The following is a 26394-nucleotide window of genomic DNA, read 5'->3' as shown; positions in this document are numbered from 1 at the left end:
TGAAATTTTAAACCACAGAGGATGAGAGATTCAGATGAAGCTTTTAGAAGATCAACTGGACAACAAATCAAAATTTAAGGGACATGAAGAGTTAATTTTACAAAGGAAATGTGTCTAAATATATTACATCATGTGGGTTTAAGACATTCTAAGTATTAAAAAGGGATTATTTTATCCAGTCAAACTGTCACTAGCTCAGAGGTAATTGAAACATGACTAAAAATACTGAGAAAAAAAGACCATCTCGAGTAAATCATCACTTCGCCTTTCACTTATATGCTTGAGGAATCACAAAATATGCACCTCTGAGATTATTACTGTGTTGCTAGGCCAACCGATCAACCACTTGCAGCTTCTGTCCTCTAAATGAATAAAGTCAAATCACAGTTTCATGCACCAGGTCCTGTCTTCAAATGGAGGTTTTGAATTGTAACCAAGAAAAAAGTGTCTTTATTACTGAAAGATGATGTTAAAACTACAGTTTATTGCACGACTGGCCTCAAAGAAGAGTTTATCTGTTCCATGTGAATCGTGTGGAATGAATGATGGTGGCACAGTGTAATTGATTTCCCCAATTAACTCCAGAAAAGACCCGATTTCCTTATTCAGAATGCATCTCTATAGCCGAGATGGCAAAAATGTCTGACATGAACTCAATTAAGATGACTTCAAAAGAAATGAAAGAAAATGAATAAATGAATAAGCTGGATTTTGCCGCCTTTTAAAGCGTGCAGGGCGGATTTTGATTGCCCCCAGCTGCTCAGGTTGTATCAGGAATAAGGGGCATCCATTTTAATCCTTCTGTCGAATCAAACCAGATGATCACATGATCAAGTCTCAGACTCACGATGTCTGACGTCCACATTGCTCCGTCACTTCAACAAGTTTAAATAACATAATTACAGGTTTGAAGGACTTTCATTTGGTGAATTAACTGAAGCTCCACGATGCAGAAGTGACAACTTGCTGGCTTGCTTTTGAGCGCAGTTACTCGAAACCTTCAAGAGGCGTACGAAAGAAAAAAAGAAACACAGCCTGAGCACAGAAATGTCTCAGGGAACAGGAAAAGAGAACTGGCGTGTTGAACATCAAATCACTCTCCTGGTGAATCTGACAGAGGCAGTGATGCCTTATTTTCTACTTATTCACCTCTCACTTCTACATTTTTGTTTAATCAGTGTGTCACTTTTACACAAGGTAGTCTCTGATCAAACGCCGCAGAGGCTGACTCAGTGCGATAAATCAACAATTTTTATTTGACCATAAAAACATCTTCAATCACTCTTGTCTTCTTGCACTGTGAATTGTGAAGGCAGCCAATAAACAAAGAGGCAATTGTGCCGCACAAGCAAATATAGAGGTCAAAATAAAGGATGCCACAGCCCTTCACACACTCCGGTGATTTCAAGCTGGGCTCTTTTCCACGTGGCTCGTCAGCCATTCAGAGATCCAGCAGCACTATTTCTCAGCGTGCACTCGGGTTAGATTGGGAGGAGCTAATGCGCGTGGCTCTTGGCTACATGCTATCATTCATGCTGGCAGTGCTCCCGCATCCCGAGAGGAGGCTCACCATTTGTTTGCACCGACACGCGCCTGAGTGGCTGCGACCTGTTTGATTTCCAATCTTGCATCATGCATTGTGCGAAGTGGGGCTTCACTCAAGAAGCGTGGCACATGACAAATACTGGAGTGTCTGCAGTGATGATTATTACTGCAGAAGGGAACGTCAAACAAGCCGGAGAAGAGCAGCAAGAAAGTGATTGGACTGTTTGAAAACCACATCTGGAGTCTGATTGAGCTTTGAAAGCACGAGAACCACTTTTTATTCCTCGACACGAGCTTCTACGCATTGTAAACGAGTGAACGCCGCATTGTGCGATCCTTTATTTTGTGTAGTCGCTCTACTCGTGCACTTCAGTTTCAAAATAGACTTGTCCCACTCAACTGCCTCTAATGGAAACAGCATCATATAGGAAGAGGACACTTATACATTAGCGATGATTCATGGCCGGATTTAACTGAGCTGTCACTTGCTCCATCACCGCTAAATGATCCGCAGACGATGCATCACAGATACTGGCGGCTTTTTTGTCCATGCATGTCTGCCTGTAACCCCCATTACCTAAAGGACAATGAGCTGCAAGAGCGACGAGCGTGTCCTGTCGTAGATAAATGTTGCATCTGATTTTGAACCGGAACATTCACTGGAGGAGGAAATCAAGTCAAATGCAGTCCTTTGAATTAGATATATTCATTTAACAATTAGATTTGCACAACTGATGTTAACTATTGTGTCTCTGTGAGAGTTTTCTGCAACTACAGTGCAAATGTAACGGAGCTTCATGCTTTTCTTTTGTCAGCTAAAGACAAGATTTCATTAAAATTTGACAAATGTGACATTCAAGTAATAATGCACGTGCACATGCACACACGCACGCACGCAAGTAATTTTGGAGGGATTACTGAATGACTTGCCTCTGCAATTATGTAATGATGCTGAATGTCAACAACATTAGCACATAATACAGCCTGTTACCTCTTCATCCCAAATCCTTCAACTTTGCTCTCCACGCCTTTGGATTATTCATCTCAAAGCATTTTTTTTTGGACACTTTGCAATTACTCGATACACAGCACACAGCGCAGACACACTTTACAATTTAAATAGGAAAAAATAATGATTTTTGCATGCATGAATACATGCACACACAGACAAAATAGTATGTGTATTTGCTGCAACAAATTATGTTTTATTCATATCATTGACATTTTAATATATATTGAACGCTAGTGGCAGTACTTTTAATAATTTTCTTACTTGCTACTGCAGTTATGTAATGATGCTGAATGTCAGTGATATTAGCATACAGTGAAGCCTGTTACCCTTTTCAACTCCTTCAATTTTTCCCTCCATGCCTTTTGATTATTCATCACGCTTTGCTTCTCCACGTTTCTTAATTACTTGCTAATGCACACAGCATAGACACACTTAAAGAGTTATTTATGTATGCATGGATGCATACAAAAAAATGACATAAATATTTATATTTTACAGGTATCAAATATATAATTTATACACAAACACACGCAAGCACATGAACACACCTTTCTACACTCACAACAAGCACTTTTGTTTGACAGTTGGCCTCCATCATTTTGCCCTATTCTAAAATAATAATGTTATAAAAATTGTCTGCAGTCATCAATTAAGTTGTTTGTACTCAAGTTTATTTTATCTTTTTCATTTGCCTCCATTACGAATATGAAAAAACAATTATTTACAAAAAGAAAGGAATCCTCCACTCCTAGATGCTTTATTTTTCTTATTCTTATCATGGATTTTATTAAAAAACTGTGTAGGAGAGGCCTGTTCATAATTCAAGTACAAAATGAGTGGCCATATAAATACTGTCAGAGCAGAAGGACAGTGGCGCTATTACTGCTGTACTATACAGTATGTATGACTTACTCAAAGCTTTCCAAAGTTCAAGGACAACTTAAAGCAGACTTGACTTTCTCTCTCTTAACCTCCTTCACATCCATCTTAACACATTACAACACTCGCTCCCGTTAAATAATAATAATAATAAAAAAAAAAAACTCATTAAAAGGATAAAATGAGGCAGGCATGACTTCTCCACCTCTTGATACCAGTGTTAGCCACAGCCAGGCCTGCACCATCTCCACAGCTGGAACATTAATTTTCTGTCACAGACTTAAAAAAAAAAAAAAAAAAAAAAAAATTAATCCGTCCACTCATTCAGCTTCTCTTCTCGCCCTCCATAAAACAATCTGAGTGTTCTTGGAGCCACGGGAAGCCGAGCTTCTCGTGAGCGATTGACCCTGACCCCATACGTCTCATAGGGAACATGAGGGTGACACACAGAGACTGATAGCCCGGCCTGACCCGGGGGTCTCCAGATCTCCTCCAGCGCCTCCGTTTGCACCGAGCACCCGGGCCGCCGCTGACTGCAGAGCAGATAAAACAGACAGAAACACAAGAGAGGAAAGGAGGAGTGAGAGAGACAGAGCGGAATAGAGACAAAACAGATGTACGGAGAGGAGAGAGGGATAAGAGGAACTGTGGAGGGAAAACCACAAATCAACTGAAATGGCTCGCAGTTTCATCATTTTTGTCTCGAGTTATTTTCTCAACTGCATTTTTAGGATGAAATGTTGTCCTGGTACAGCACACGCCTTGAGCTGTCATCTAATTTATGTCACCGAAATACATAAAATACAAACTGACTGACAAAATAAAGCCCAGTTTGGGGCAAAACGCAACAGAAAGCTGTAATTTCATTTGAACAGCTGCATTTGTTGTATTATGATTTTTAGAATTGTTTTCATTCAACTCAGGGCCAAAACAAGCTGTGTTCACCACAGACACGCATAATCACAGTCAAACTTATGAGAACTTCAGAGTCACGAGTTAAGGTTTTTTGGACTGTGAGAGGAAACCGAAGGGAGAACTGAGAGAACATGAAATCCCAATCAGTGTCAATGTGAGGCGAACATGCAAAAAACTTTAAAAAAAAAAAGGTGTCAGGGTCAATCCTTCCTACTCAATGCTTCTTTCCCAACACATTCAAGTATTGCCAGTTGTATTACAGGTAAATGCAGGTCTCCCATCCCACTGTCTGTCTTGCATACTCTTTAGTTTTCTTATCTGTCCTTATATATTTTCACATTGCATAAAAAGGAGCAACTAAAGATGATCCCTTATTACTCAAAGTAATATGTTAGTATGTGAGTTTAAAATGAGGTGTATTTAACACATTATTTAAGAAAATAATTATTGCTGCTGAAATGTAATATTTTTTGAGTCATTAACGCGCATTTGCAAGTAATTGTAAGAAGATAAATAACTAGAAGAAATACTGAGTGGGAAATTATTTCTTAGTTGTTTCTTGGTAATAAATCTTGTAAGGAACATGCATTTGTGGGATGAGCTGCAGAGCTGAGTGCGAGTTTTACCCAAGGCGAATCTTTTCTGACGGTGTCAAATCTCTTTGCACCTATCTACATTGATGCGACTTTGTAAGGTTTTAATGAATAACCCAATTCAGATTTCCCTACTCATGTGTGACTTCAGCTTTCCATGACTAGAAGTGGGGAAAAAAGCAGTCAAGAGGACGGATGAATCCATATTTATTGGATGTATGTACAAGTTTTGGATTCTATTCTTTCATGTTTTTCTCCTGGAAGATTTTTTTTGTCATCCTTTCATACCTGACAAAGCACAATTCCCTCTCACTTGACCTTCATCACACAGCATCCCTTACTGTATGTGACAACATAAAGTCCATCAGAGCTTTGCTAATGACAAAAGCCCAAAGGAAAGTCTCCAGGTACCCAATTGTCCAGCCAATCCCATCTTTCCCATCTATCTGACCTGAGCGAATGCCTGCGGACTGTATCTCTGTGCGGGTCCCTCTATTAGACCTGTCACCCACTGTTTCTGCTGCCTTTTTGCTTCTCGGGCCTTTGTTCTCGCTTTGCAATCAGCCCGTCAGCCGGCAACCAAATCATGATCGATGGCTGCAAAGCGACAAGGTGAGGAAACGTAAGCGCGTCTGTGTGGGGCGATCGCGAAACTGTGTCGGGTCGACACTCGGAGCTGTTGGCAGGACGGAATGAAAAAAGGGAAACGCTCGTATGTTATCCGTGAATTTAATGTGTCAAGACTCGATGTAAACAGCTCAAGCTCAAAAGGAAGTCTAGGAAAGGTGTTGTTTTGTCAGAGGAAACAGAAACACGCTGTTGTCAACACAGTACAAATGACACAAAAGCCACCCAGCATGTACTAATGATCTGTTTTCACTGGGCTTGTCTGTGGAGACGGTCGAAGGCCTGACCTTATGCAGCATGTGCCATGTACCTATGGGGACAACAGCAATGATTTCAAGTAATCCAGTAGCACCGGCCTGGTGAGGTAATTATGGTGACATTACTGCAGTTGAATGATGAACCTAAAGGTTAATTAGCTTGAGAGCAGAAGACAGTGAAGTTGTTTCCAAACATGGCAGAAATCCAACTAAAACTACACATAAGATTACAGATCACAGCTGCTGCTCTAAAGGGATTTTCATATTTATTCACTTAATGAACCTTGAAACATTAAATCACATTGATAATAAGTTGCAGAAACACCTGTGATGAGATCGATGAATAAATGTGCTCGAGACTTCTGAGACACAGATGGTATGCGTCCAAGTTTAAGATCAATAAAAGCGTGCGGCTTAACAGATCTCCGTCTCATTGTTTACTTTCTTGCAGATCGGCCACCAGCGCCGGTCAATGTGTCTGTGATGCACCTGCGAGCCGACTCCGCAACCGTGTCCTGGGAGGTTCCGGAGGGAGACATAATAATTGGCTTCTCCATCTCACAACAGGTAATTTCTAAACTTCTGACACAAATCAGGAGAGCCACGGAAAGGTCAAAAGAGAGTCTTCAAATATAGAAAATGTCCTTTTTTTTTCTGTTGTGGTTTAAAACTGAGTATTTGGTTTGGAACTGTTGAAAAAGTTTTGATTTTCCAACAATCCAAGAGGTTTAATAAGGAATCCTTTTTTTCCTGCTGTATCTCAGGCCTGACTGCCCGTGAGTGTTACTGTATTAGAAAAAAATTGGATGAGTTTGAACGATTTACCCCTCACTTAACAGAAAAATACTGACAGAAGCTTCTCCTCAAGCCTGAAGTGAGAATGAAATGTGTCATGACCGATGAATCAGCAGAAAACAAAAGTATAGCGTGAAGCGCGCAAGTCTGATAAACAGCATTTAACTTTTCACAGAGGACAAAAAAGATTTTAAAGGCTTAACATAGGGGGAAACGCTGTGACTGAATAAAAGAACGTATCATCCAGCTGTAATCAGTCTTGTGCTTAATCACACAGTAATTTGACTGTTTTTTTTTAAAGTCAACGTGACTGATGAGCTGAATATGACATTGGCCTTCTCCGCATGTTATACAACCGCAGCTTAACACTCCTACTAATTGCCTTGAGTGTGTGTGGAAGTTTAATCGTTGCATTAGTCATTGTTTGCATGAGATGTCTTATTCAGGCAAGGCCATTAAAAACACACACGCACACACACACACAAAAAAAAAACAACATCTGGAGATCCTCCAAGTGCAGACGAGTTTGAGACAGTTTCGAAAGTAACTTTGCGAAAGGTCAAACAGAAAGGCTTCGATTATGAGAGCTCGTCTCTCAAAGTGCTTCAAGGCTGAAATAATGTGAAATCGGATTCCTCCACAAACCAATTTATAGTCAAGACCCCGTATGGAGAAAATAATGCGCCAACTGTTAATATAATAAAGGACTCAGCATGCCGTTATCCAGAAGCCTGAATATTTTCTGGTTGGTCACCTCTGTTTTACATGGGAACGAACTCGCCTTGAGTGTTACTGAAACCCAATTTTAGAGGCTTCTGTTTCTGCGCGGCAGCATCCATCACCTCCTTGCCCTCTGTATTGATCATGTGACCCATTCGATATTTTAATCCAGGGAGCTCTAACACTCTTTCACCACCCAGAGGCAGGACGGACACATGCAGCGCTTCATTCGGGAGGTCAACACGACCAGCCGCTCCTGCGTTCTCTGGGACCTGGAGGAGGAGACGGACTACATCATCCAGGTCCAGTCGATCGGTCTGTACGGGGAGAGCCAAGCCAGCAAGAAAGTTCACTTTCGCACACTCAAGAAAACAGACCGCTTCCCTTCCAACAGCTCCAATCAAGGTATCGTGTTCAGACAGGAATATGAGATGTATTTACTGCTACGACAAAACATTTGTCATCAGAGTCAAATGTAATTATTAGGTTAAAAAAGGCACAAAACTGCTCACGTCACGCGTTGCTGCCTGGACTTGTCTTGCCGTGAGAGTTGTTACATATCCTCACACGAATAGCCAAAACAAAATTATTGATTTTCCTTAGGAACGGTGATAAATCACTGGACTGCAGTGATACTTTAAAAGGGATTTTTATGTTCGAACGGTATCAGAGGAGTCTTCTTTTTTTTTTATTATCAGCCATTTCTTAATTTGAAGAAGACAGAAACCTGAAGTCTTTGTGTTTTTTTTTCTTACCAGAGCACACAATATTACCAGACAGTAAAATAATGAGACTTCTGCGACGTGGTGCAGTAGAGGTTATCACTGGTGGTTTGAGTGATCTGGGCCTTACAGACTTTGCATGTTTTCCCTGACGTTCTTTGGCTTTTCTAGGTTTCTGAGTGCAAAAACACACATTTGAGGTTAAAGAGAAACCTGGCAAAAGCCATATTGACATGTGCAGCAACGAATTGCTTCACATGTCATTCCGGGATTTCACTCGGCAAATCCGTTCGGGGAAGGAGGGACTTGCTGTAGAATTCTTTGCGTTCATTGGACGGAAGGACACAGTGCACCCGCCTAACCATGTTTGGTTTCAGCCAATCACTGCAAAGAAAAAACCTCTGATCGTTTTTCAAAGACGCAATAGAGGATTCATCCAAAACAGATTTAATCGCTGTCGGGATGTCCACTGTTTTTGCTAGCCATGCTAATATTATTAGCAGTCTGTCGTTTCCTGCTTCCGTCAAAGTTTCATGTCCTGCCGTAAACGACGCGTGATTGGTCCGACCGGAAAAACTCCGAGCGTGAGTAGTCCGGCCGAAAAAAGTCTGATCCCGAGCACATAAGGCTCGAGCGGTACAAGATGGATTCTCGTGGTCTGTGAGAACAAATACCGCGAGAATTCAGCTTGCCGGCAAGGTTAGTTAATGAGTGTCCAGGAGGAAGGGTCAGGTTACAATGGACCAGAGACAAGGGAAACTGATCTAACAGATTGTTTTAATGCTGTAAAGAGAATGGAAGAAACTTTCAGACAAGGAAGCATATGCTCATGGGTGATATGATGCAATAGGTCTGAAGATTTTCACATAGACAAGTTGAAAAAAAATGTTTGATTGTTGATGACATTCATAAAAGAAGCTGATTTTGTACTTTACCAACATGAAATGGTGGTAAATGGTGGATCCATTTGCATTATGGGCTTACTTTCTGATACATGATGTAAAAAATTGGTGCAGTACAAAAAAAAAACTAGAAATGCAAAGCTATGGCTTCATGCCACATGAGTCACTACCCTGCAGTCTTCTGATCACAACATATATTATTTGTAATATCAAATGAGTTTAGTGTCTTATAGCTTGTTTGCTGGATTTTGGATTCTTTTGTAATAATACATAAAATACAGCTGCAGAGGGGCTTTTATGTAAAACAAGAATCATTTGCCCTGCTCGGAGGTTTGTGTCTATAATCACTTCTTCAGTTTTTCTGCATTGAACTCACATTGTAGTGAGAATAGCTGTGCATTAGGCAGAACAATCTACTCGTTTTGTGTCTTCTGTTGCTTCCGTTTGGAATTTCTCCTCAACTAAAAGCAGCAAAGTTTGTCAAATTGCAATACCAGCGATAAGGTCACAACAAATCATCCGCTGTTTTTTTTTCTTTTTCCTCGGTGCTCTTCAGCACCAGCTGTTACGTAACATAATGCTTTGCTCTTTAGTCTACATGATCTGCTGCAGGCTTTTTTCTCCCCACGGCGGACACTGAGGTAACCCGTTGCAGACACTTTTTCCATTTTCTTGCTGTTGTGCTAAAGCCTCCTCTTGCTGTTGAATGCTTTTAAAGCGCCCTGACATTGAGGAAGCGATACAGAGGAGGCTGGTGTGAGAGGAACTGGAAGCCTCCTTTCACAGCTTCTCTCTGGGGGGTGGGGGGTGGAGGGGGGTGGAGGGGGGTGGGGTGGGGGGGGTTTCCGTGTGCTTCTTGCGCTTTTATTTTCTCTTAGACTCCAATACATTATTGACAGACTCTTCAAGCATGGCTGCAGGCGAGCTCCTGCGAATTTATGCAACTTTATATCACTCTGGGTGATTCTGCTTCTAAAATACTTCAGATTCAGTGTATGGGGCTGAGCTCACACACTCGGGAGGGGGGGGGGGGGGGGGGGGGGGGGGGGGGGGGGTGTATGAAGACTGTGACCAACACAGAATGGATTCAGCATCTGTCAGCTTTTTACTGTTAGTTGTTGTGAGTGGAAATATTTTACATTTTACTTTAAAGTTTCTTTTCTGGTCATGTCTGCTTTAGTTCAGGAGTCCAAAGTATTTGATACTTGTAAAATGAACTATTTCCTCCACTGTGGGGTTTAGCAGTGGCGTCCAGGTCATGGCGACAAGCGCTGACGCAAGTGAGCCATACATCTTTCTGTTCAGCTGACTCAGTTTGGGCACCATTAGCTAAGCTGGCAGGACTGACCAAAGTGGAAAAGAAAGAAACGGATTCAAACTCAAGCTCATGAGAGACCGTCCATTAGCTAATATATGCTGTAAATAAACCAATCTCCCATTGCGTCACATGAAAAATCCAAGTTTTATTTACTTAACAGAGATGAGTTTGAAAATCAAACTGACCTTTTGATGTCTGAAAATTAGAGAAAACCCCATGGTCAGTGTAGGCCAGCGGAGATTTTGGAAGAGATTGACTATGCAACATTAATCAGGGTTTGTCATCCAACTGGGTCAAAAAGAAAAAAAAAAAACAGCCCATTCAGTGGATGAGCTTCATTTGTAAAGTTTGTTTTGGTGTGTTGAAGCAATCAGCATCAGCCTCCCATTAATCTTACAGCTGACTCCTCCTGCCCCACTTTTAAAGTTTAACTAATCAACTTCCTCAATGGAACTTTCGCAAACTTCAGGCTTTGCTTCCCTTTGTTTGGCTCTGTTGTTGACAGAAAGCTCAAGTTTAGATCAGCTGACATTGGGGGAAAAAAAACAGACTACGCATCTGCAGTTCTAAAACTGAAAATGTACAATTTATGTTCAAATTATGATAAATAATTGAGCAAACATGCACGTCTCAGGGCTGCTCACCGACGTCAGTTCAGACAGGTACAATAATACGATATGGCAGGTGGATTGATGAGGCCACGATCGTTTTGACATGACATGACAGAGTACACTCGTCTCTGTAAAACGGATGATTGGGAATGGTTTTATTAAACAATGAACGGTGAAGGCTGGGTACAAACTGAACGAGTCGCCAGTCCATCACAGGGCAAAACAGACAGAGAGACGTGACGCCCTGCGCCCGGGGTTTGAACAGGGAGACGTCTCGTGATGAAGACAGCTGTTCCACTGGGCTGACCACAGTAAAAGAACGAACTTCATTCAAGGTTGAGTACCTTCAAAGACAAAATGCGGTTACATAATGAAGCCGTGACCTCCGTGAATAAAATGCAAATCATCCAGTAGGCATCTTCACTTATTTAACTTTAAAACTAAGGTGCTGAAATCTCCTCAGGATAACCTGTTCTCTCACTTTGGTGACAGGAATCAGAGATATTTATGAGAAAGAGTTCTCAAACTCGTCTTAAATTCACTGCATGAACTGCAGGGCTGCACACTGACCCATTTTCACCCACAACTTAAGAACAGAATTAGGTCGTCTGGGTGTCTGCCGATAGAATGCAGTTCAGTGCAAAGCAGATTTTTTTTTTTTCTTCTTTTCACACTCGGGGTGTGAATTTCTCAATATTACAATATGTTCAGAACAGACCCACAGAGACATCTGATAACTACGAGAGAGCCCGAGAATCGTAAAAGATAACAGACTCGATGCTTCAAAAGGAGAAACTAAATCTTCACTGGTACATCAAGCTTATACAACATGATCTTAAAGTCTCCATCTAAAACTAAAAGACATGTGCCTGAGTGCAGAATAACATAATAAGACATTGTCTTTTTGCTTTTTGTTTGGGTTGCTGACGTTGATGTTGACCATTGTGCCCTAAAAAGCCTTTTTAATGTACCTGGCTCCACCGTCACAGAGCCATTAGAGCGATGCTCTGCCATAGCCAAGCGCCTCCTATTGAAACTTCATTGATTTGCAGTATATGTATATATTCTCAGGCACTGCTGGTATGATACTCATAAATCAATAAGGAGCTTTCCTTTTTTTTTATCTTTAAAAGCAATTCTATCCAATAATAAGATTTCACAGTAATGCATGCATCCTCTGATGTTTACCTGTGCAGGTCAGATTAGTGATATATTTCATATAAGGCATGTCCTGCCAATCTATTGCTGCAGGATTCAAAATTAAATCAGCCTCTGTTTTCTTTTTTTCTTTCTTTCAAGGGATCAATATGTCTTTCCAAAGTCTATTTCAATTTCATTAGCTCCAAGGAAAGCTTTTATTCTGAGTATGTCATTATTCGTGTTGCCTGTCCTTCAGGATTGGAGCATGCTCCTTTGCAGCTCTGCCTTTCAATCAACTTCAGCTCAGAAGAAAATTAAAAACTTAGTTTGCAGGATGTTGTTGACACAGTTTGTTGACATCCGCGACACAGTTCGACATTTGCAAAGGAAAAGAAAGCATCTGAAAAACAAAGCTTGCCACGTTTAAATTCCAATCTGCTGAGATTCATATTAAAAGGCACAAATAAGGAAATGAACAACTCGCTCATGAGCCAGCGATGCTGGAGTTATTGTTGCATACAGTAAATCATTCCTCCAAGGAAGACATGATACCGCTGACAGTGTTACGTGCTGCTATTGTGCTGCCAATCCACTTCACACAGAAGAGCAATAAAAGATCATTTTCAAAGGGTGGATGCCTTGAGCAGTCAGACCTAACCAGGTGGGGTGGTCCCCTTAGACGCAATTACTGCAGGATGCTTCAAAGAGATGCTCGGCTGTCTGAGTCAGGAGCAACGAGACAAACCTGAGCTACACACAGTCAGGAGAATCAAACAGCTGAGTGGAAAAGCAGGGTAATCTTTGTCTTTATATAACGCTGTTTGCATGATATAACTTGCTGATACGATCCATGTGTCTTCTACGCTGCTCAATCCTGTGCAGAGCCACTGCAGTAATTCCCAGGTTACGATAAGTGAGGGCAGGATACACCCTGGACAGGTCACCAGCCCAAGAGGAAACAGTGAGAACATGCAAATTCACAATTTGGTTGGATAAAGCAGATATCCAGATGTTCCAGACGGACCGATACATGTACAGTATTTGTATCGATTGTTGAATTCAGCTGTTAGAATCCAGACTGAAACTAAGGTTTAATGGTTCCACAGAGTAATGAAACTAAAAACAAAAAACATCTGCTTTGTGTCAAGGAGCCATCTTGAAAGAGTAAATCAGATGATGCATCGTGGCGACACAAGTACAGAATCCCCCGGCGTGTTGTTACACAGTTTCCTGACACAGTTCGCAGCTGCGATCAACATCGTGGGATTGGGGGAGAGCAGGAGGAAGGTCAACTAATTATCCCGGCACAAACTCTTTTGTGCACCAGAGGAACCACAATCCACTCATTCTGCCCTTGCACAGAATCACACAGCATGTGTGAGTGCTCTGCCAGCATCAAATATGGATGAAACAGCAGCAGGACACGATATTCAGGTCATGTGGAAACTCTGCTCTTTCACTCTGTGGTATGAAACCCATTGTGTCAAGTTTTCTCAGATGTTCAGGATACACACAGATCTTAATTGTGTTGACAACTGTTAAGGAATATAAACTGCGAAAGTCAACAAATATGGTCCTCTGCCCAGCAGAGGGCTGAAAAGCAGTGCTCTGCAGGGTTTCGATTAGCTTCAGTTTACATCTCGAAGATTGAAAGAAGTTGTATTCCATGCTTTATATTTACATTTTGCTCTTTGATCCCTCATGAGCTGGCCAGGGCTGAAAGTGGAATCGGTTCAAAGAGTTTCAAAAAGCAACCAGAAAACTGTAAACAAGCAGGTTTTATAAAGCATAGAAATCTCGCCGATGATCAATATAAGACCAAAGCTGTCTTTCCGATGCTTTCGTCATCCGAACACGACCAGCAGGAGCCTCTCCCTGCTTTTCTCACAGAAAACACTCTCATCATCAACAGCATTTTACCATCAGCATGAGCAGTTCCTCAAATCGATGGGACAATTAAAATGAAGCTACATGCAGGTTAAAAGAATGAATGGTATTGGAATAATTACATTTATAATGTCTCTTATCTTTTTTCAAGTTTACATAAAGTGCCTGCCTGATGTTATCCAGCAGAATTAAAGATAATGTACCATCGGGTGTGTCATGATGCAGAACTTCCCTCTTTCCACTCACACGCCCCGACAGATGAAAACCCAGACCAAAAACGCGGCTGTAAACCGGGCCTGACTCTGTAAATCCCATCATGTGAAGCGAGCGAGCAGTCGGGCATTCGGGGCCAGTTTCTTGACAACTTGATTCACTAAAAGAGGCAATTGGGAAGAGTGGCGTTCTGGATGAGTTCCATCCATGCAAGTTAAGAGATAGTTTGGAAAGCGGAAATAGGCTCATAGTCAATCCACTTAAAGGAGGATTAATGCTATAAGACTAATATGTGGTATTGCTCCCCTGTTCTATTTTTTCTTACCACTACAGGCCTTTTTTTTCCTAATTGGCATTACAGAATTGTTCTAATGTGAGCAGTGCTGGCCCAGAGGAAGAAAACAGGCAAAATGCCCATTCTGTTTCGTAGGCATGACCCTGTATTTGTGCTAAAGTGTCAAAAACAAAACAGTATTTAGTGTGACTGAACTGTCCTGTCTGTCCCTCCTCCAGATGACCCCACTGTCCAGGGCCTGGACAAGTCTCGGCATCTACAGACAGGAGAGATGATCATAATAGTGGTGGTCCTGGTCATGTGGGCAGGTAAGTTTGGACAGATGTGTAATAATATTTCACTCAAAACAGTCATTAACAAGGACCGAACTAAAGAGAAGCCATAACCACCTCTCTGTGTGTCCCTTATTGTGGGTGAAAATATGATTTTTGGGTAATATTTTTTTTATATGTCAGCTCCAGCCGGTTGAACCTGCAGGACTGATGTGGTGGGAAGTGTTTTCACGTAGTTCCAAGTGCCAATCACTTAAGACATAAATAAATCGAAATGAAAATCTGATAACAGCTGTGACCTTACAGTCTCAGGCCGCTGTCAATCAGCTCTGATTAAACAGTCCGAATGGAGAAATGAAGCACAGTGACTGAACACACACACACACACTCACACACACACACACACATTTACTGCAGTGCTTTCCATGTCAAATAACTTACATAAGGCATTGAGAAATGCATTAAAATCCAAAATGAGGCATCAGATGTCACTGATCAGTCCACCTGATCTCAAAAGTGTCACAGATACACCTCTGACTTTTTCTGTCCATTTGCAGCTTGTTTCAATTTGTTGTCAGTCTCAGTGATCAAGGATGACAAGACAATCCAAACACATATTTACATTAGATTAGACAGAACATTATCGATCCCTTTGGGACAAAACCCTCAAGGAAATTAATATTACTATGACTGTAGTTTATGACTACAGGTTATTTCTGTGGCAACAACAAGACACTGATCAGTGGAAACAAGACCTGTGAAGTGAAAAAAAAAAAAAAAAAGAAGCCAAAAGTCACGCACCCTTCAGTCCGGTTGGAAAAAAAAGAAAGAGAAGTAAAATGTCACATCGCACAACATCCCATCCCTTTTAGATTTGCCCGCAAACACAGAGCTGGACCAGCATCACGGCTCCCTGAGCACGGTCTCCGTTCAGCTCTGACTTCCTGCTCCTCTGAGGATGTGTGCTGATTAATGAAGTGTTGAGGCACAACGCGAAGTGGCACGTCTGACAGGCTGCCAGGAGCGGGGCTTCCCACCCCCGAGGACCAGAGTGAGATGTTAAATAATACTAATGAGGGAAACCAAAGTATCACGAAGGGCTGCGAGGAGTGGGAGTGAAAAGCTAAAAAGTTCCCATGTGGCACATTCATAATGGGCTGCGTAAATGAACTCGAGTCAGATTTCCAGAACCGTCTTCTTTTCATCTGCCCAATTGGAAATTATTGTAATTTATTCTCCATTTATCAAATCCTCTTCTCTTTGCCATCACTCCAGTGTCAAACACTGCAATATCTTGTGCTCTGCTGGATCGCACACGCACAGTGATGACCGCCATCATCAAATTATACGTCTCCATCTGCAGTAAAAACAATAGTAATTTGTTGCGCCGCTGAAGAACACTTACATGATGCATGTATAATTGTTTGGTAATTAAATGGATTCGGTTATGCTCCTGAGTGGCACTCCCAGCTTCGTGGGCCTCATTACGAGGGCTGCGCGTCAGATTCGGAATATTTTAACGATGGCGTTCTCGTGGAAATCCATAACCTCGGCGATGGGAGAAGGTAATCGAGAGCGTACAGCATTTATCCGGACCGGAGGCAGGACTGCATCCGGCAGATTGCAAAATGCATAAAAATGAAAGCCCGTGGAGAATTCTCGTCTTCCAAGCTTTCAGATAAAGGCAGAGCCATCGCGGTCCCGTGGGAATGAAATCCCATTATCCACATGGCATTTCAGCATGTTCAGTTAGAGACGGTGGTGACATGTTGCTGAGTGACGGCTGCTGACTGCATTCCAACCCTCCCTTTTGTTCCTGTGTGTGTTTGTGTGTGTGTGTGTGTGTGTGTGTGTGTGTGTGTGCTGCACATGTGCCCATCTCTCACCTCCCGCCAGCTGTTATTGCCCTCTTCTGCCGGCAGTATGACATTATCAAGGACAACGACTCCAGCAACAATAAGGAGAAGGCCAAGCCTTCGTCGGAGAGGAGCACGCCGGAGCACCACAGTGGAGGGCTGCTGAGGAGCAAGGTGAGCACCCCACACTTCAACGCAAGCCCTATGACACACACACACACACACACACACACACACACACACACACACACACACACACACACACTTCAGAAAGTTTATCCTGAATGGATTTCTTCACGGGCACTAGTCCGATTCATGCATCTATTAAGCGACACTGGCTTTCTCCTTCTCTCAAGGTGCTGAATTTCCACACAGATAAATACTCTGTGTAGAAACAGAAACAGAACTGGAAAAAATATTCACTATTTACTGGGCTTCATTCAGACGGTGTTTATATCAAATAATTGGTGTGATATTTTAGTTTTCTACATAAAATCACATCCTGTATGAAACTGAGATCAAGTTTAAATTGAAATAGTTGACAAGGACCTTGGAGAAAACAATAAATGGATGCTTGAAATGTTGAAACTCAGCACTCAAAGCCACGCCCATCTCACTCAGTGTTATATCAATTATAACAAAACCTGCTCTGACCGAGGTAATAAAACACACAGCAGGTAAAACTATAATAGGCCCAGAGTAACAGTCCTGGAAAATGGCATCCCATAAGTGCAATCCTGCACTCTGGAGAATAAAACAGCAATATAGCTCCTGCTCAGCCTGAGTGCTGAATTCAGGTCACACTCATCGAGTCAATGTCAGAATTTATCTCTTCGCTGTCCTCATTGTTGCCGCTGATACATCTCACATTTCAGCCACACAAAGCTTATTTGTTAAATTTTGCATCAGCTCCGCCATGTTCTGAAACAGATTCCAGCCCAGGAAGTGGCTAAAACACAACTGTGAGGCTCATTTAACTGTGTTCAACTTCAGAAAAAAATGCTGGAATATGTAATGTTTACTTATTTATATCATCAAAACAGGATGAGATTTGTGGGGGGGGGGAAAAAACATCCTACTAATGTTACATTTGTGAAATTACTTTCAGTCTGGACGGAAAGTAATAAAACAACCATAAAACAATGAGTCAGTAACTCTGGGGTTACAAACGGTGGGGAATCCTGCCGTCCCGCCGCGAAGCTGAGCTCCAAATAGAAGCGTTATCCTGCTGAAGATGCAATCACAGGACTCTAAAAGAGTCCCGCTGTGCAATACACTCCAAAAATATATATACTGACAGGATATTTGTGACTAGAAAATGCCAATTCAGGACCGTGTTCAAGTTGTATTGCATTCTTTGTAATATTACAGATAAGTACATGTTCAACTTTTGAAATATTATTTTCTTTAAATGTTCATTACTTTAAAATACAAACAATACAATTCTTCCTATTTGTTTCCAAGGATTTTATTTGCATATTTTTTTTTTTTTAGAATTGTGATTTCTGTACCATTTATGACATCAAGAAAATTCTCAAGTCAGTGTTAGTCTGTGGATCACACATTTGCAACACACTCAGTAATATTGAAAAACAGAGAGATATTAAGGGTTGCTTTCATCTTAAAAGGTTCTATCGGCCATCATGCAGCCACTAAAAAAAAATAAATCAAGTCAGCCCGATTATTATTTTGAAAAAAAACATGAAAATAGAATTTTAATAGTTAAAGTAATGCTGCAACATCTTTACTCTCAACTACTTGTTCAGAGTTTTTCTTTTCATATCAAAAACACATCATGTAGGGTTCATATCTGAAGTCGAACCTTTCTCTTAAAGCAGTGTCTGTTAATCCAACAGACGCTGTCTGATTGATCAAAGCATTTCTTTGCTGTACAAGAATAACAGACACAGTAAAGGTGACTTTTGTTTCACTCGTCTTTCTGCAGTTTCATCCGTCTGTACCATCAATCAACATCATCGAAGTGTGAGAAGCGGGAAAGCCGACGTTAGATCCGTCTCTCTCTCTCTCTGTCCGACATCAGTTCATTGTTGACCTTCCTCGCCGACGGGAGAGTCAACGCACAGAATAAAGTGAGTTTTCTGTCGGGCGTCATCGGAGGAGAAGCACTTATGGAAGAAACAAATGCATGCACCCGGTATCTGTGGGGAAAATACGACACCGAACTCCAAACTAATCCAGCAGCCCTGTACACATCTACACACTCTTACTCTCTCTCAGTCACCGTAGGAACAGAAACCTTCTCCTGCAGGTCGATAGTGTAAAACTTAATGTTAACCCATGGTGCAGTTAACATTGATGTCTTTGCCAGGTGCTTGGTATGTTATTGCAATACAAAACACACAACTTATCATCTCTGGGAAGCGTGTCTTTGTGACTTTAAAATCCGCAGTGTATTTTTGATATTGGCATGTGCAGTTACGGTAGAACACCGCCCTCATTTGTTATAGCAAGCTCCGAATAAATCACATGAACATACATGTCGGATCATAACGGCGTGATGCTGTCTGACTGCTGAGTAGATTGTTAATAAGGAGAGAAAGCAAATAACACCCATCCAGAATCCATCTGTAAGTAAATACAGTCACTGCATTTCTTAGTTTTTCCTATTAGTCCAACATGAATGCCATTTTCTGGTTCGCATTGTATTTTTTCATATTTCCTACATGAATAACTTCTCTGTACATAATTCATTCATTTACGAAGTAAAGTTGCATGCAGGTTATTCGCGTGTAGAATAGCATTTGATGTGCACTCCATCTTAGATGCCACAAAAAGGAGAAATAAAGTTGATTGCAGTACGATACAGCCTGATTGTAATTCTTTTTTTTTTTTTTTTTTTTTTTTAATTCTTCTGCTTTATGTGCTTTTTATCATCCGGTGTTTCTTTCCTGCACATTTCCAGATAATTGTGCTTCCTGTGGTGGAAAATAAAGCTTTAACACCCCATTACTAAATTAAAGCTAACGCAGCGACGCTTCTCTCTCTCTGAAAAGCATAAATCACTTCCACTGGGCACAAAAGGCACTTTTGCACATAAAATGCTCTTCAGATGCCACAAAGGTGCACGGTGTGCAGTAAGCGCTCGCCAGTGCTCACACGAGGAAAGTGCAACTCACGCACAAAGTGTTTGGAAAGTCTCTGTTTCAGACTCTTCAGGAGGGGCAAATTAATTAGTTCAATACAAAATACAGTTCGTTATCGTTCTGTAGGAGGCTGATGGTTCAGTTAGTGTCCAGTCAAGTCATGATCCATCAAAAATCTTGTCTGGTGTAAGAATCTCGATCAGACGCTTGAGTTGACGTCGTCTATCGTCACTTCTCAGCTTGTTTTATTGTAAGATGTTTGAGTCCAGTCTTTTTTAAGGATTAATTGAGCTTAAAATCTTTAGAATTGTATTTTTTGATTTAAAAAGACAAGATTTTTTTTTCAGATTTATTTGAATACATTTCACAAACTGCTTTTCTTTTCCACGTACAGGGTTTCTTTACTGTGTACTTCTGTGCACTTCAGGGATTTCTGAGGTCTTGCTTGGTTCTTGATCAGATTAGAAGTGGAGGTGGAGGTGGGGATGTATCTTTTTGCACACACAAATTATAAATCTTGTCACTGTTATACAAAACAAACAACAATTAATTATTAGTAATACCACAGATACTGATTCAACTTTTATCATCATCGTTTGAATGAGAAACTGAATTATTTTCTACACAGTGAACTGGTTTGAACTTGGAAATAAAACTGGATACATTGCAGAAGAACTTGGTTTCAAGGAAGCAGGAAGTCTTAGCTTTCAGTCATAATTGACATTAATGTCACATTTGGCAAAGTCTACAGCTTTAATATCGATATCTGCTCACATCAACTGCATTGATCCTTTCACTGTAACTCAATCAGCCATAGAGTTTGAAAGAGGCACTTTTAAAAATGTAGACTCTAAAGTGCACATTTTTTTCAGTAAAGAGCCTAAAAGTAAAACTTTTGTAAGTTTTTCCGTATCTGTTTAAACAGAGTACTGCAGAAACAGGAATATGTGTTTTAAAAATCATCACCAAAGAACCTAATGTTGTTTTTACTCCTGAGATTTAACTGTACATGTGCAGCTCGCCAGACTGCTGCAGTAAGCAACTTCAACTTAACTTTCAGTTTTTTAAGTTATCTTACATCAGCTTAAACCGTTTTGCAGGCTCACTAAAAAGAAAGCAATGGAAACACATTTCTTTACATTATTCATAGATTTAGAGCAAATTGAAGTCAAAAAGTGTTTTCATGTGAATCCAAATGAACAGCAGAGCAGTTACACTCTTGCTAATTGAGGTCTCATTAATTTCACAGTAAGAAATTAGAGGCTCAAAGTTGGATCCAGCTAAAAGCGGCAGGCTGCGAACGGGTTAAGATTAGTTCCATCTTGTTTTCTGACCAGCGGGAAGCTAATTGACAGGATTTTGAAAGTGATGGGCTTGACACCAGCGGAAAAGGTCAGCGGATTCACGCGGGGAAACGAAGCCTTTCAAGGGACATCAGCTAAAGATTCACATCTTGTTAAAGCTCTGTAAGTGCCGGCTCTCGACTCAGCGTGACAAAGGGGTAAAGACGCCGAGCCAATGCCGCTCTGCGATGTTACAAAGGGGGAGAGCGTGACAGAAAGCTTTGGATTGATTCAGGTCACAGCATCAGATTTTATAGGACATCTCTACAATGCAAACATGAAGTAACCCTGCAGGAGGCCAGGGACACGAGGAATGTTTCTGTCAAGATGTCAGACTTCTTTAAGGTACAGCCGGATACTGTTTTTATTTCTAACTTGTAAAAAAAATGTGATAAAAAAGTAGTGATATTTATGCTTTGTGCTTTAAGTTACTGTTTCATCCAGCATCAAATCTTAATGTCTGGAAAGAAAAGGATGGATCGAGTTTGAACAGAGTTTGAAGCTTTAATTGTTATATTAGTCATGCATGTCAAGTAACCATCCATCAGGCATCGTTACTCTGAGGCCCAGCTGACATTTTAGCATAAAAAAACAAGACAAGACATCCAAATGAGCACAAGCTTCAACATCCAAGTGAACAGAAATATGCTTGTTTGTCTCACCAAGTTAATTAGCAGATAAGACCAATGTGGCATCGTTGGGAATGCAGGACACGAGTTACGCTCGCTAACCCGAACACACACTCCTGCTGCAGGGACACGGCTCGTCCTAAAGTAAACTCAGGAGTGTCAAACGCACAGTCCGAGGGCCAGAACTGGAGAGAGAGACTCCGATACCACCTGCAAGATGAAATTTACCAGCTGTGAGGAATTATGACATGAACTGCAATGTATTCATTTGTCCACCAGGGGCGCACTTCAGCCTGAATCATGTGGTGAGTCGGTTGAGGTGATGAGGATCACCACACAGATTCGTCATTTCAAGAATTTGACAAGTTATCATCATAATATGAATTAGTCTACTATATTTCTGACTTCCAGCTACATGAGGCCAAACACTATAAGCCTGTGAAGATGTAAACTGTGTAATAAAAATCCACTGTGGTCCGCACATAACATAAGTTCAGTTCTACTGATTTATTTGTAATAATGTTATTATTTACTGGGGATCAGACAGAGGTTAAGTTAAAATGAAAAATACTTTGAGGCCCAAATGAGGATTTTCTAATCAGGCAGCATGAGGCTGTTCAGAGGGCATCAACCTGACTGATGTGACAACGGTCCAGCCTCCCTGCACCTTTATTTTCTGCAGTGATAAATAAACCAACCCCCCCCCCCCCCCCCCCCCCCACACACACACACACACACCTCTCCAAGATGATGAGCGTGATCACTATCAAATCTTAGATTAGCTCACAGCAGCTGGTTGCCTCCCACACAGCTGCTACCTTCATCCATAATGATCTGTGAGGTATGAGACAAGACTGCACTGTTTCACAGAACAAATTCAATAAGCCGTTCCCTGATCAGGAATGTAATTACACGGTAAGCATCCAGGAATACAGCTCATCTTAAAATAGAAGGCGATTACATCGTCCGAGGAATTAACTGATAAAACTGCATTCCCTCCAAAACCTCAGTGCGGCACAGCAGACGATTCCCATCAGCTGTTGGGGTGATTTATGGGCTGTTACGGCCAAGATGAGCCTCGGTTAGATTGTAGATGTGATCCAGATATCCATGTGCATCACGTCTGCATAAATATATCGATCTATAAATATCAAATTTTGCACTGAAGTCTGCTTTCATTATTGCATAACTTGGCAGCGTCTTCCCAATATTCGTCCTCTCCTCAGTTTCCTGTCACAATTTGTCGAGCCGAAGCAGAAACAGGTGGACAAACGGGGGCCAAAAACTCAAACGGGAGTGTAGATTCATCTTGACGTTATTATGAGGTGTGGACTGTATAATGAAGCCTCCGTGGGGTTGTCAAGCTGTTTTTCAGGTTTGTTTGTACCTGCTGCTACTGTTTTGTTTTGGGAGTATATTTCTATCAGTACTGTTCCTGCGGCGCACATTTATAAAGCAAACAGAAATAACAAGAACTGCTGTACTGGATTCGACAGCATGTTCTGAATAACATGTGTTTAAGTGTAACTGATGATAACTATGCAATATGGCAGGTGTTGTGCTCCCAGATACTTACTCATTCACACCAGGTAATCCAATTACATTTGAACTGATTGACATAATTTGAAGTAAACACTTTAAAATGGCCCTATCCAAATAAAGTTATGATTGAATATGAGGAAGTGGTATGATCCTATTTATAGTAAAAAAACAGATCCCAAATAAATGGCGCATTGGATTATTGATGATCTGTCATGAAATGTCGCCACATGATACTTCATGTAAGCTGTTTTGAGAAAAGCATCAGAACTGACTGATGCTGCACTTAAATAGATTAAAATACTTTAAAATACTTGAAAGGGCAGATGGAAGTAAGTGTGAAGTGAATAAAAAAAGAGAGCATGTAAATGGCAAAATCTGATTTCTCAGTGGGACACAGTTATGTCAGACTGACACAGCCGTGGCCGTGTAAACGCAGCTGCTGGGATCAAAAAGGGACTTTTTGTGACCTTCTGAAGTGAAATGAGTTTGACATTCTGGGCTACAGCTGCGGCGTGTACGACTGTCACCATCCAGTCTCAGTCGCTTCTCAGCATCGAGCATCACCAGCACAATATTACACCATCAACGCAGCGTCCAACACCTTATCACTCACTAATTAGCCGCTTCTAAATTGAGTGAAATAGCCAATTAACAATCAATTACAATCTTATGGATGCTAAATTGATCGATTTGCACCTCCCGGGACACCAAGGACAAATCTGACATTGATAATGTGAACACATCACCCTAAAGTTCAACAACCTAAACATCGTGGCTGCGCTCAGAGGAGGTGTGGATCACTGCTCAGTGAGCCAGACGGTGACAAAGCATTTTTATTTACTGCTGTCATAATAAAAAAAAAAAACTGCTATCCCAGCTAATTGTTCTGACTGCTGTTTAATAATCACAGTAAATAAAGCTATTTTTAATCGCGGTCATTTGCTCTCACAGCTCACGTTAGTGGGCTGCAGCAGCGGGAAGACGACAGGGCGGCAGAGAACCGGGGTGTGTTTTCAGAGCGCCAAGATCAGCAGGCAGAGCAGAGAGAGGAGTCGAAGATGGTGAGGGGGGGGGGAGCAGAAATATTCAGGCCCCTGCACTTCAGTAAACACGTCCAAACATAGCGCGTATCAGCCTGAAATTGCAAATTGTTCTCGCCACATAAATATAACATCACAGCCGATCTGCAGGAACGACGGTGCAGCACATAAAATAACATCCAGTGTCTTCTAGTGTTTGTTTAGCGCGCTGAGGATATCAAAGTGCAGTTTGTTTTTTGTTTCGGGCCTGCACTGGCATTCACATCAGACTGCTGTGTTTTCTGACGGCAGGCCCGGTGCTCCAGAGAGCGACGCTTCATCTGCAGCACAAAGGCTTCTGATGGAGGACGGCGTTGTCAGATTGAGTTTTCATGATAGTCAAGTCCTTGCGGCTCAGGCAATCAAACCTTTGACTTTTATCTCATCATCTTCCGCCGCGCAGCCAGACTCGATCCATAACACATCACATTTTGGGATTACCTGCTTTGATTAATAATTTGTAACGTTTGGTGCAAAGTTTCTGGATTCAATTTCTGACGTCTGCACTGTGAGGCCACAGATATTCTTCCAGATGCTTTTCGAATCAGCTATATTTGTTCTCATTTCCCTCTCACAAAGCGATGGTGAGGCACCCCGCAATGAAACCTCTTACATTATAATTATATTTGCATATTTATATAAACACTCGTCAGTCTGAACCAACACAGACAGATTACAGAAATGTGTTCAAGAAGCTGATGCGATTTGGTTTCATAAAAGACTAAATACGCGCAGGAAAAACTGTCTGTCTCATGCAGTGATTGTTCTTGTGAGGTCCTCCAGGCGCTAATACAAATAAATATCTATTTGTGAGACGTGTTCTGGTGCCTGAGGAAGTCATTCAACTCCTGGCTTTGATTTTTTTGAACAAATGTGCTGTTTTGTGAAGTTTTCAAGGACAAGGAGACTGTTTTATAAACACATTTTCATTTACAGGTTGAGATCATCCCAAATATTACACACGTTAGAATCCCAAAAACCATCCCTGCTGAGAAGAAGAGACAAACTGTCCCATTCACAGTCAAATACGGAGCAATAAAAAAAATACACCGAGAAAATCCATTTTATAAAATAGGAATCTATTTTTTCTGTAAGTCTGTATGAGATAAAAACCATATGATGGCAGAAGAAATTCAGCACCATCATGCAGGCCTCTAATGACCGTAAATCATATCAAATGGATCTGAAACTGGATGCTCTGATTGGACTGCATGCAGTAATCTGGCCTCACGCACTGAACATGGTGCAAATGATAAATCCCAATAATGCCACGACACAGTGCTCGAGCCTGTTATTATGTAAATCGGTCAGAACATTAAACACCACAGACACTGGTGTCTGCACTGAGAGTATGTAATTCTATTTTCATCCCATCTTGAGGAGTGGCCTGAGCGAGCAGATATATCGACGACGACGGCGCTGTGTCCATCAGACAAGCCAAACAGAAAAATGTGCCCCCACCTAGACCACAGCAAGCGGAGACATGCTCGGCAGAAAATTACAGTTTACATTCAAATGTAAATCTTCTGCACCGCTCAGCAGGAAGAACAAAGCACACAAAGAATTCCCGCATGCAGACGGCGGGTTTCGGTCTGCTTTCCGCATATTGAACAGCGTTTGTTTATTAATAAATTGCAGAAATCAAATGAAAAAAGCTCCAAAAAGACAGACTTATCTGGTATTTTTGTAGCATTGTGTGAAATAAATCACCATTCTGTAAAAAAAAAAAGACAATTCAGTGCGATCAAACATTTGTACAAAGTCCTTTATTATGCATAAATATGTAACAAACTGGAACAATCTCCAGTTCTGTACAAACCCTCACACAGATTAGGACAACCGCTATTATCATATCATCACAACACTGTTGGAAACCCACTCATTGCATAGATAGAAAATAAGCACCGTGTTAAAGTAAACCAGAATTGTAAACGTCAAAGTTTTGTTAGGTCGGAATAGCTTATCTGAAAATCCTCAGCTTTCCCATTTTTTTTTTCTTTTTCTTTTTAAACAACCCTTCGAATGTTTTCTGAAGTTGAAGCTCTCTCAGTCCGATTTGTATTCAGTGCACTCAGGTTTCAGTTCTACCTCCAAACGCTGGTCTCGTCCCTCCTCCCACACAGCAAATTCATCGCAGC

General features: G+C 41.3%; 1 protein-coding gene and 1 long non-coding RNA gene across 2 annotated transcripts in view; one reads left to right on the top strand and one right to left on the bottom strand.

Annotated features, from left to right (window-relative positions):
• fndc4a (fibronectin type III domain containing 4a) overlaps positions 1-18702 on the top strand; it is a 21613-nt gene extending 2911 nt beyond the window's left edge. Inside the window, exons 2-6 of the mRNA XM_030110725.1 lie at positions 6280-6395; positions 7544-7748; positions 14650-14739; positions 16600-16733; positions 18505-18702. Of these exons, the coding sequence (XP_029966585.1) occupies positions 6280-6395; positions 7544-7748; positions 14650-14739; positions 16600-16733; positions 18505-18546 (587 nt within the window). The 3' untranslated portion in view covers positions 18547-18702. The remainder of the gene's footprint in view (positions 1-6279; positions 6396-7543; positions 7749-14649; positions 14740-16599; positions 16734-18504) is intronic.
• LOC115402231 (uncharacterized) lies at positions 6486-26394 on the bottom strand. The gene is made up of 3 exons (XR_003933094.1): positions 26094-26394; positions 21746-21748; positions 6486-6498 (listed from the first exon to the last, which is right to left on the bottom strand). It is a non-coding gene; the product is annotated as an uncharacterized LOC115402231 (long non-coding RNA).

This window comes from Salarias fasciatus, chromosome 15 (assembly GCF_902148845.1).
Source record: "Salarias fasciatus chromosome 15, fSalaFa1.1, whole genome shotgun sequence".
In the NCBI taxonomy this organism is placed as follows: Eukaryota; Metazoa; Chordata; class Actinopteri; order Blenniiformes; family Blenniidae; genus Salarias; species Salarias fasciatus.
Note: the sequence above shows the minus strand (reverse complement) of the source record. Positions and strands in the feature narration are given on the sequence as shown.